General features: G+C 47.4%; 1 protein-coding gene across 2 annotated transcripts in view; it reads right to left on the bottom strand.

The window, feature by feature from the left end:
• Positions 1-12267, bottom strand: part of Mindy4 (MINDY lysine 48 deubiquitinase 4) — a 107322-nt gene that overhangs the window by 52831 nt on the left and 42224 nt on the right. For both annotated transcript variants that reach the window (XM_036182645.1, XM_036182646.1), the window contains exon 6: positions 4300-4355. In XM_036182645.1, the coding sequence (XP_036038538.1) occupies positions 4300-4355 (56 nt within the window). The remainder of the gene's footprint in view (positions 1-4299; positions 4356-12267) is intronic.

The following is a 12267-nucleotide window of genomic DNA, read 5'->3' as shown; positions in this document are numbered from 1 at the left end:
GCTGTGATGATGGAGGGAGGAAGGGAATCCTGCCAGTCTTCAGCAGCACAAGCCTGTGACACCTCAGCTATCAAGACCCTCTGGGCCTCCCCGCTTCTGTGCAGCATATACTAGAATGCTCAGATAAAGGACCGCAGGAGGAGGTACCTCGAGGTAAGCATGCTGGCAAAGCTGAGCACATACTCTCCAGAGACACTGCCAGGGTGGGCAGTGGGGGTGCAGAGGGGAACCTCAGGCCAGCTCCCACATGTATCTCACTGGACAGCCCTTCCCCCATTGGGTAGAACCAGCCACCCCACAAGGGAAACTCACCCACCAAATAAGAAGAGAAGTCATGAAAACAGAGGGGGCCGTTAGGAGGGGTTTCAGGAGGACAGAGTGGGCATAAGTGATGGCAAGGGGGGTGAAAACAATTAAAATTCATTCTGTGCATGTATGGAACTGTCAAAGAATATTTTTAAAGGCTGAACTTTAAGTAAGCAGCTAGATTTAAATGAGACCTTTCTTCGTTTGAATCTCTGGAAACGTTACCCTGTGACCACGGCCTTATAAAAATAACCAGAAATAGAAACCAGATGTTCCCAGCAACGTGAATGGATTTGAGAAACATGGTACTATGTAGAGAAAGGAAGAAATCAAACAAGATGGCAAATAAAGACACACACATCCCGAGCAATGCCCCAGACTCTGCGGGAACAGATGCAGCTCGTGCCTAAGATAGTGAGGCTTGAAGGGAAATAAGGACAGAGAGGAAGAAGGAGAACATGGCTGACAGGCAGACTTCGTGAAGACACATGGTGAGAGCAGAGACCAAAATCCTGTGGCTTATCTCACTGTGGGCACCAGAGGCCCCCGTCTATCAGGAAGAGCAACCTAAGTGAGCTACTCTACCAGGCCTGAGGGGCTCCTCGCAATGCCTGGGGTCAGCCTAATTCCTGCGGGATGAAAGGGGCAGTGTTTGGGCCCATTTGGAGACCTCTGTTTGGTTTTGTGGGGGTGGAGGGGTCAGCAACATACTCTGCTCGGTCCAAGAAGTGAGTCTGGGATGGAGGCTAGGAGTTAGGGAGCAGGACTCATGACACACATGGGGTGGGGTGAGCAGTGGGGCAGGCCACCTCCCTTGGATTCCACGGGGAGGACCTGGCCCAGCACAGGGAATTGGTTCAGGACCACATAGCAGGCCTCAGGACCAGATGTGGCGAGACCGCCATGCAAGGGAAAAACAAAGCACTAAGGAATGACACGTTGGCCCAGACACCAAACTGTGTGCAAATGCCAGTGGTTGGAGAACGCTATTTTAAGGCTGTCAACTGAGTGCCTGATGGAACAGGAGCTAGGGGTTTGTTTTCCCATTTTATATGCCCTTTGGAGGGAAAAGACATGGAGGGAGGAGGGGTATATGGGGACAGAGAGAGAGAAAGAATCACATTTCCCTTCAAGTGGGACCCAAAGACAGCAAGAGACATGGTGCTGATGCTGAGTCCATGGGGAGATGGCCTTTGAGCTCTTTTCTGGATGAACCACTCAGATAGCATCTCTATTGGTACTTCCTACTGGCCCCAGGATTTCCACTGGGAGCCCCCCATCACCAGACACTGACGGTCCTCCAAGACTTGGGCTTGATAAGGATGCCCTCCTCCTCCCCTAGTGTCCCAAGATGGAACCTCAGTCCTCTCCACCCACTGTGGCTTCAGTCTCTGGATTTTTCCCATCTTTCAAACATCTCATGTCTATCCCTTCTCTCTCCATTGTGCAGGGAAGAGTGCTTTTCTATTTATTCAAAAACGCTTATTTGTTTATTTGTTTGCAGAACTGAGCATTGAACCCAGGGCCTCATCTGGCACTGCACCTTGTTCCCAGCTTTCCCTGCTTTCTTTTTCACTTTTCATTTTGAGACAAGGTCTGACTCAGTCACCTTGACTTTGAACTCACTTTGTAACCCAAGTTGACCTTGAACTCATGGTAATCCTCTTGCCTTCAACTTCCAAGAAGCTGGAATTACAGGTCTCTATCACCGGGCCTGGTTTTATGATATCCTCTATCAAATACCCATAGTTAATATACTAGAGACAGCATGAGAGAGAGAGAGGCCCAGAACTGACGAAGGGACCATTCTGTTCTCCAAGAGATCCCAGCCCAGAGAAAGAGACACAGTGCCCCAAACACAATGGTGAAATGTGCTGGAGAGGGAATCAGGGCAAAGGTTCAGGAGCAAAGAGTAAAACAAGGAACTCTGCAGTGAGAAGTCAGGGAAGCAGCCTCTTAAGGGGGTCTGTGAGGTCTTGAAATACTCTGAGACAGAAGAGCCTTATCGCTCTGCTGTGACTCTCTCAAGAGCTCCTCACAAGTCCCTTTCTGGGGATTTCTACATTGAAATCCATCCTATGCCAAGTCTACACAGCCCAATGCATAGCCCTGATTGTCAGCAACTCCTAGCACCCAGTGATTTGGTCCAAACCTGAGCACAGCACTCAGAATCCTCTCTGCTAGCTTGCTCCGGCCCCATCCTGACACCCACTTCCCTGGGGCCCCGCTCCTCCCCACAGCCTCTCTCTCTTTCATCATTGCCTCTACGTGAGCAGTTACTTCCATATATCCCTTGGGCAAGACCTGGCTCATCCTTCAAAGTCGAGCCTAAATGCCACCGCTGTGGACCTTCCAGGGCCCATCACAGAACATGTCTCCTGTATTTCTTGAAGCTCATGCATTTCTATGGGAGGACACTTCTCTCTCTGAGGTCATCCAGTTCTGCCCTCCAAGAACACAAGATGATCTCCACTCAGCAGCCTGCCTTCAGCAAAGCCTCACCTAGGTCTGCAGGGGGGAGGGGAGCGACTGCAAACAAAGGTTCCTAAGCCAGACCAAAGGGAAACAGAGGAGCGCATGGACCAGAATGCGCTGCCTCTCTCCTGCACTCCATATCCCTTGCCCCTCAACTCTCTCTGTTTCTCTTCCCTAACTCTGTTCTCATCCATTACTTCCTTTTCCTTGTCTGATTCATCCTCCAAGCCAGCAGCAGAGGGACCCTCATTCCAGAAAGCACTTCAAATGGCTTCTGGGAACTGCCAAAAAGCTTCCCTTCCGAGGGGGTTCTGAAGGCCGGGAACTGTGTCTAAACACGAGTTGCTTTCATCTGAAAAGCTTCAAGAGCTGCACAACCCAGAGGCTCTTGAGTGCCGGAGCGTCTTGACTCCATCCTTTACTCTGCACAGCCATGGACAGGGACCTGCCCTTCCTGGGCAGGGCCACATTATCCCACCAGCGGTTCCGGGTGATTTCTGAGGCTCTGGTACCTCTGAAGTTCGTTACGCGGCATAAACAAGCCAGCCTCCATGATCAGAGGCCCGGCCTGTACTTTCAGCTAGATCAAAGCTCACTGTTGGCTGCACGTCCAAGCCAGGAACTTCTAAGAGTACTCCTCTCCTCCTACAGCTTAAAAGGGAATGTTTAAAAGGGAGAAAGAAGCAAAGTGAGTGAATCGCTCCTATGTGCCAAGAAAGACCAGCAGGTAAAGGGCTGGCTTCCAGGAGAGCAGACTCAAGAGCACTTGGGCTCACCCTTTCATGGCCAACCCTGCCCTGCCACCGTCCACTCTAGAGTCTCTACCAGACTCTCTCTTCAAGGATTACAGACAGAAAGAAACTGCTTCAAAGCTAGAGTGGAAATAAATGCTGTGTTTTGATCTCAGAGTGCAGCGACACAGGTGCAGCCACTATGTGAAATGCATGGGGCTGAAGCGGAGCCCCCTCACCCTTCCCTACGCATCTTACACCTCAGTCACGCTTATGAACCTTGTCGATGGCCATGCCGCCCCAGGCAGAGCTACCTCAGATTTTGGCCTGGAACTGTCTTCCAGAAACGTTCTAAATGGTCCCAACGAGCTGCTATGCCTGCAGTTGTGCGGTGCAGGTCCAGAGACAAGCAACCTAGTTTCTGGTGGATGGTCTGGTTTGCTTTGGGGAAACAATCTATTCATTGGTTGGTTAGTTGGTTGGTTTGACTTGGCTCGGAGAACAGGGTCTTGCCATATGGCCCAGGGTGGCCTCCAACTTGGGATCCTCCTGCCTTAGCCTCCTGAGTGCTGGGGTTGCAAAGCATGTGTGACTACATCACCTATATAAACAATCACTCTTTTAAAGAACGAACTGTCCAGAGGAGAAAGGCAGCAACAGATGAAGAAGACACGGAAGGAACAGAGCACCATGGCCCTGGGGTGGCTGGCTGGTGAGGAGTCTCCCACCAAGCCTGGAGGGAGTCCTGCCACTGCCTAGACACAGCAGAGGGATGAGCCTCACCTACCTAGCAACAGGGCATCTGGTTCATCACTGGCCTTTTCAGACATCAACTGATTTTCCCTGAAAAAGAAAAAAGAAAGAAAGAAAGAAAACATCAGTGTGGAAGAGAATGCCAGAGGCACATACACAGTACAGGTGACTGCAAGGACTACCCTGATACCCAGACAGTGCCTTGAGCAGGCTACATGCCAACGAAGCTCACTGATGTCAAAGGGAAACACTGGGGACAGGCAAAGGGCAAGTCTTATCATCAGTGTGTCTGCCCCATCACTCATGTTCAAAGCTGGGTTGGCTTATTTATTTCTTCCCTCCCAGCTTTCCTGTAAACCCATGTGTGGCTATTTGAACAAGGCTTCTGGAATGTGCCACTGTATGTAAAGGACACTGGCCCTGTGGTTCTGATTTCTGATTTGTGTGAGTGTGTGTGTGTGTGTGTGTGTGTGTGTGTGTGTGTGTGTGTGTATGTGCGCGCATTCAGAGCCTCCACCCATGTAGTAGCTCCGCTTAGATTTGTTTTCCCCCATCATGCATCAATTTGAACCAAAGGAAATAGAACACATTGAGAGCAACACTCTTACATCATTCTCCAAAAACTCATTTACTATATCGAAAATGACAGTTCCTTTGAACATGGCATTGAAATATATTTTCCTCCACCGTCTTTGCAGGCTAAGATATGACTGCAGTAACAATCATAGTCTCGCCACGGTGCCCTCCATTGAACTGGCTTCCTCCTAAAGATGTATGAAGGGTGTGAGTGAAGACAGTGTAGGACACACAGTTCTCAGACCCTGTGGGACTCTGAGTTTCTCTGTGGCTCCAAAACCTCCCTCCCAAGCAGCCTGCTCTTCTCCCCCACACACCCCATGCCCATCCCATTCAAGCTACTTTATTTCATTCAAACCCAAAGAACCTCTGAGTCCTGAGCCACCAGGACTTGACAGGTGTTTGTGAGGAGCATGGTGGAAGAATGCTCTGGGAAGCTGGGAAGAAGGTCTACAGACGCAGGGCACCCCACCAATACCACAAGGTAGAACTAAGCTGCACTGCCATCCAAAGCCTTTTCCCACAGACTCTACCCAGCTCATCTGCTCCCCTGCAGGGGCTGAGGACCTGGGCACTGTGGTGGAGGGACAGGGAGCCCAGGAATTGGCAAGGAACATGAGGCCCAGGCACTGGCCCAAGATGGCTTCTATAGTCCTTGTGAAGCACTTCAGGTGGGGACAGCAAGGGCATCTCACAAGTACCCCAAGGTCACCAGGGCCTTCTTAAACCCACTTGGCTCTGCTCCTCCCCTCTCATGATATCTCAGCAGCCTCTTAGTGCCATCTTGACACCCAAGTGGTTTGTCCACAGTCCCCACATCTTCCTATGACATGTGCAGTCTGACATGAAAGGTCCCTGCTAACCCTCATCACCATCACCTACAGCAATTCCATATTGACCAAAGTAACCACAGCATTAACAACAAATTCATCCTGGTGCTTTGGATTATCCCAGGCACTAGAGCATGTGCTTTGAAAACCTCCAAAGCTGTCTGTCTCTCAAAGGTGCCTTTTGAAGTAGTTATTTCCCTAAGTCTCAAGAGAGGTTCGGCAGTTTTCTGTGGTTTAGATCAAGCAAGTGGCAGCACAGGAATTTAACTCAAGCCACAACTCCAAAGTTAATGGCAGGAGCCATCTCACATAACTTCCTTCTAAAACAAGAAGCAGGCCTCTTAAAAGTGCTCCACAAGGTTCTATGTGACCTGCCACCTTCTCCCCAGAGGCCCTGCTGAGCCACCACACTCCACCTGCCTTGCCCTGTGCTGAGTATCTCAGGACAAGCCACTGTGCCTTCTCATACACTAGGCCCTTTACACTGAATACCCTCTGACAGATTCCTAGTGCCCTAAAGCCCAACTGCAGTGCCCCCACCGACAGCATGCCTTCACTCATTCATGCGTTCACCCCCGCCCCCAGCACAAATGAAGGGCTTCCTATTAGGCCTGTCTCCCAAGGAGGAAAAAGAAAGTGCAAGATGGTGTGGCAGGCTAGCCCACAAAGATGTCCACATTCTAATTCCCAGGACCTGTAGCCCTTATCCTACAGTGAAAATGGGCATGTGAAGGATCTGAGATAGAGAATGATCCTGGGTGTCCAGATAGAAATAATGTAGTCACAAGCCAAAGGAGCCCTAACCCAGAAGAGCTGACAGAAGCTGAAACAGGGTTGGCACACTTTGCAGATGGGAGACTGAGCCACAAGCAAAGGATAGGTGGGCCATGGATAGTAAAAAGACAAGGACATGGGCTCTCCCTCAGAGCCTTCAGGAAGATCTAGCCATGCCAACTCTTTGGCATTAGCCCAGTGAAACTGACTTCGGACTTCAGCCTTCAGAACCAGGAGCCATTAAATTCACGTTGTTTACATGGAGTGGAAGCCTTCGTATGGCTCCAAGGAGGGAAAGAAGACTGCAGCATTCTCTTGTCTCACTGAGTCTCGGATGTTCGCACAAGCCAGTGCTCCCGAGAGGAAGCTAAATGATGCAATAACCCTCACAGAAACCAGGTGACTTACACAAGGCCGTGCAACTTAGAACTGCCAACACCAGGGCCTCAAACCCAGGCCCCTGGTTTTGAACACCTCACTCGGTTTACTCCTTTCATGGCACACCCTTTCCCCGCCAGGAACCCCTGTGACATCCTAGGAATGGTGTGGCAGAGTCTCAAATGTTCCTGGTAGCTCATGAGAGGGTGGGACGGGATGTTCACTGAGCGGGGAACAGCAGGGCCTCCCCCGGTCATGGGACTTCCACCCAGAGGGCTATCCATCAGCTGCAGGAGGAGCTTTGTGCCCACGTCTCATAGATCTCCTCACCAAAGGGGCCCTCGAGTGTGCTCACATGTGGAGAATGTGCTATTGTTCCTTTCATGTGGCCCTTTGTGGCATAAGCACTGTAGAGTTTAAAAGGGCAGTTTAAAAGTGTGTTCTTGCCTTTCAGTGAAAACGACTAGAAACAACAAAGACAAAAAGATAAATCAAGGCTTCAAAATGTTTTCTCCAAGTGCTGCTGTGCAGACAACCCTGAGGCGTGTATCAAGGGCCAATAGCAGACATGCATTTTGTCATACCTAGAACACCTCCACCCATTTCTGTTTCTTAGCAAATTCCACAGGGCCAGGGCCTGTGTTCAGAAGTATACAGGACCAGGACTTAGTCCCCAAGGAACTGAATCCTTGTTCAGGTAGAAAGAGCCACTGAAATTGGCCAAAGGGGTCCCGTGGGAATCCCCAAACAGCCCAGGCTGCTGCCAAGACTCTAGGTTGCTCTCCACAAACTGACAGCAAGACTCCATTGCTGAAGACAACATCCACACAGCTCATTCACATGGAGAAGCTGAGCTGGTGCCAACATAGAGCCTTTACCCTACATTCTAGTGTCTTTAGTATGGGAAGGTACTCTGTAGACTAACAAAGGAAAAACATACACACCAGCCCAGCCACAAAACCTTTGCTCTACAATGCTGTCCTGCCTATAAGATATGCTACAGCAATGGTGGCACAAAGCTTGGGAGAATAACCAACCAATATCTGATTTGGCTTAAGGCTCACTCCACAAGAAGAAACCCATACCCAACACTCTCGGGGTGATCAAAAACCAGAGACTAGATAGCCCAGGGACCTAGGGCAAAAATTAAATACTACTGTTCTTTGATCATAACAATAATATTAAGAAGAAGTAGCAATAAAATGGCTTCTAATGACATTTTACTAGACTCATAGATCAATGCCTTGCTCTCATCATCAGAGAAGCTTCCTCCTGCAGCACAGGGAACAAATACAGAGACCCACAGCCAGGCATTATGCAGAGAGTGAGAGACCTTGAACACTCAACCCTAAATGGGATGTCTCCATCAAATCCCTCCCCTCAGGGCTCTGGGTACCCTTCTGAGGAGGAGGCACAAAGAATGTAAGTGCCAGAGGGCATGGAGAGCACCGAGAAAACAAGGCCCTAAATCAACATGATCAACTCATGAACTCACAGAGACTGAGGCAGCTTGCAGAGGGCCTGCATGAGTCTGTTAGGATACATTATGTTAGAAAAAAGTCCGTTTTCAATAAAAAGGAAAAAAGAATTATATTAAATGTATATTTGGACAGCCAGGTATTATGCCTAACCATGTTTTCCCTCCCTCTACTCCTCCAAGTTCCTCCCTACTTCCTCTCCTATCTGGATCCACTCCCTTTCTGTCTTTCATTAGAAAATAAACAAGCTTCTAAGGCATAATTAAATAATAGAGGTTGTTTTGTTTTGTTTTGTTTTTAGTGTCACTGAGTGGCCTGGGGTTTTACACCTACTCTATCTAAATCTATACCGTAGGCAAGGTGCTTGCATGATGAGGAAAAAAATTTCCTGGGGGGGGGGGGGCGGTGCTGAGTGTCTCTATTCACTGTGTGGCAGGGAATAGACATGGGACTACGAAGAACTGATGTATACTGGTCTGAAAAAAATCTTTCCTGCCCTGGCATCCCAACACCTTCAGAAACAGTTCATCAGTTCCTAGCACAATGCAGACAGAAGGTGCCTCATTCTTGTATGTGGCCATTTGACACATGGCCAGGTTAGTTATGCTTCAAGGAGAGGTGTCTCAGGAGAGCAAGGGCATCGATCCTTGAGCATTATCATCCTTAATGAAATACCACAACCCCGAGGCAGTGGAGTTCATCTGTCCCCACTCCCATGGCACAAGAATCTAAAATCTAAGAAATTAACAAAATTTTCCCACATCAGTGATACCCCAGGACATCCAAAAGAGGTAATATAAAAGGATTTTTTAAGGCAATGGGGGCAAGGAGCAATCTCCAAACACAAACACTTCGTGAGTGCATAGTGAGAGCCTACAGACACAAGCAGCATGCTCAGAACCAAGACTCCAGGGCAACCGAAGGAGCACTCTACATTAGAGAGTAGAGGGAGGGGCTCCTTGGAGAGAGATCGTAAGAAAGACCACTGAAAAAGCAGTCAGCAGCTTTGAAGAAACCTATGCACACATGCAATACTGAAAGGAGCCATGAGCCTGCTACAAGAGAACAGAATAGAGAGAACGGAATGGAAAAGTTCTCTATAGAACACTCAACAAATACGTGCAGATGGATTGAAAAGAGAAAACCACCACTTTATACCAACTTGGTTACGTGCACAAGAATATCATCACCAGATGCTAATACCACTGGATGAAAGACTTTTAAGAACAGGGCTATTTACATGGCCTGCAAGTGGATTACTTATTAATACAAAAGCGAAAGTTATCTCCTTGGTAATAGAATAATTGATACACACTGAAGTGTGCCCCAACTTAGTGTCACCCAAAATAAGAGTGACATTACATTAATGATGTGGGGTAAAGGGCAAGGTACATCTTAGTCACATTGTCTCTAAAATGAGAATATTTAGCAGAACTACCCAGTACTGAAGCAAACCATCCAGAAAGGCTCCAAACTTGTTTGAGTTAATAGGGCTGCATGTTAGTCAATGCAATGAAAAACACTTGAGGCAGATAGACTAGAGAAAGTAAAGCCTGAAAGAACAGTTTGGGGACATATAGGAAAATCTGATCAGGGCCTATGCAGATAAAAAGAGGTGCCTCCTTGGTTCAACAATTAGTAAATGGGACCTCATGAAACTAAAAAACTTCTGTAAGGCAAAGGACACCATCATTTAGACAAAGCATCAGTCTACAGAATAGGAAAAGATTTTTACCAACTCCACATCCAATGGAGGACTAATATCCAAAATATATAAAGAACTCAAGAAACAATATATCAAAAAAAATAATCCAATTAAAAAATGGGGTACAGATCTAAACAAAGACTTCTCAATAGAGGAAATTCAAATAGCAGAAAAACATTTAGAAATGTCTAGCCATCAAGGAAATACAAATCAAAATTACTTTGAGATTTCATCTAACACTTGTCAGAATGGCTAAAATCAATAACACATGTGACAGCTCATGCTGGTGAGGATGTGGAAAAAGGGGAACACTCATGCACTGTTAGTGAGAGAGCAAACTTGTACAGCCACTATGGAAATCAGTGTGGCAATTCCTCAGAAAGATGGGAATCAATCTACCTCAAGATCCAGCTATACCACTCTTGGACATATACCCAAAGGACTCTTCATCCTACCACAAGGACACCTGGCTCAGGCATGTTCACTGCTGCTCTATTCATAATATCCAGAAATTGAAAACAACCTAGCTGTCTCTCAACAGAAGAAGGGATAAAGAAAATGTATTATACAATGGAGTATCACTAAACTCTTTAGAACAATGACATCATGCCGGGCTGTGGTGGAGCACGCCTTTAATCCCAGCACTCAGGAGGTAGAGCCAGGTGGATCTCTGTGAGTTTGAGGCCAGCCTGATCTACAGAGTGAGATCCAGGACAGGCACCAAAACAACACAGAGAAACCCTGTCTCAGAGTCTCAGAAAAAAAAAAATCATGAAATTTGCAGGCAAATGGATGGAACCAAAAAAAAAAAAAAAAAAAAAAATCATCCTGAGTGAGGTAACCCAGAAAGATAAATATGATATGAGTTTGCTTGTAGATGGATATTAGTCATTAAATAATAAATAATATCATTATTTATTATTAGCCATTATATAATAATAATAAATGATAACCAAGCTACAATCCATAGACCCAAAGAGGTTAGGCATAGAGGAAGAAACTAGGAAGGACATATGGATCTTCCTGGGAGGGGAATAGAACAGGTTTTATGGGTGGACTGGAGAAGGGGTGGGACTGAGATCAGGGCGGGGGGAGAAGACATGGGGTTGAGGGAGGATTATGAGGAAAGACAGCTGGAATTGAGGGACCTCTGATGGGTGATACGGAAATCTAGTACAGTGGAAACTTCCTAAAATATATGAAGTTGATCCTCATGGAAGTCTCCAAATAATGAGGGAGGAGTCCCAACTGGCCATCTCTTGTCACCAAACAAAGCTTCCAGGACTGAGACTGGAATACATCCAATTGAGTTGTTGGACAAAGGGTCCCATGGAAATCCCCACACAACCCAGGCTGTTGCCAGGACAATAGGTTGTTCTCCACAAACTGACAGTGGGCCCCACTGCTGAAGACAACACCCACACAACTCATTGAACTTGGAGAAGTCAAGCTGGTGCCTACATAGAGCCTTCAACCCCATGTCCTAGTGTCTATGACATGGAAAGGTACTCTGCAAGCCACCAAGAGAACACCAACCCAGCCACAAAACCTTTGATCTACAATCTGTGCTGCCTGCAAAATATGCTAGGGCAATGGTGGCACAAACTTCGTGGGAGCAACCAACTGATCTGATTTCGCAAGGCCCACTCCACAAGATGGAACCCAAACCCGACACTGCTTGTGTGACTAAACACCAGAGACTAGATAGCCCAGTTCTCTAGGGGAGAACCAAATACTACTGGTCTAAAAAAATTAAATAATAAAAAAAAAAACAATAAAATGACTCCTAATGATATTTTGCTATACTGATAGATTGGTGCCTTATCCAGTCATCATCAGAGAAGCTTCCTCCTGCAACAGATGGGAACAAATACAGAGACCCACAGCGACATTGTGCAAAGGGTGAGAGACCTTGGAACACCATCAAATCCCTCCCTTCAGAGCTCAGGGAAGCTCTGAGGAAGAGGAGGCAGAAACAGTGTAAGAGCCAGAGGGGATGGAGGACAGCAGGAGAACAAGGTCCTACAAGTCAGCTGAGCAAAGCTCATATGAACTCACAGAGACTGAAGCAGCGTGTACAGGGCCGGCATGGGCCTGCACCAGGTTCTCTTTTATATGTTTTAGCTTTCAGTTTAGTAGTTTTACGGGACTCCTGAGTGTGTGAATGAGTGGGTCTCTGATTCTTGTGTCTTCTCTTGGGCTCTTTTCCTTCTGTTGGTTTGCCTTGTCCAACTTCAATATGATAATATGTTTTTTGTTAT

Source organism: Onychomys torridus, chromosome 3 (assembly GCF_903995425.1).
Source record: "Onychomys torridus chromosome 3, mOncTor1.1, whole genome shotgun sequence".
Lineage (NCBI taxonomy): Eukaryota > Metazoa > Chordata > Mammalia > Rodentia > Cricetidae > Onychomys > Onychomys torridus.
The sequence above is the reverse complement of the archived record's forward strand: the minus strand, read 5'-3'. Positions and strand labels throughout refer to the sequence as shown.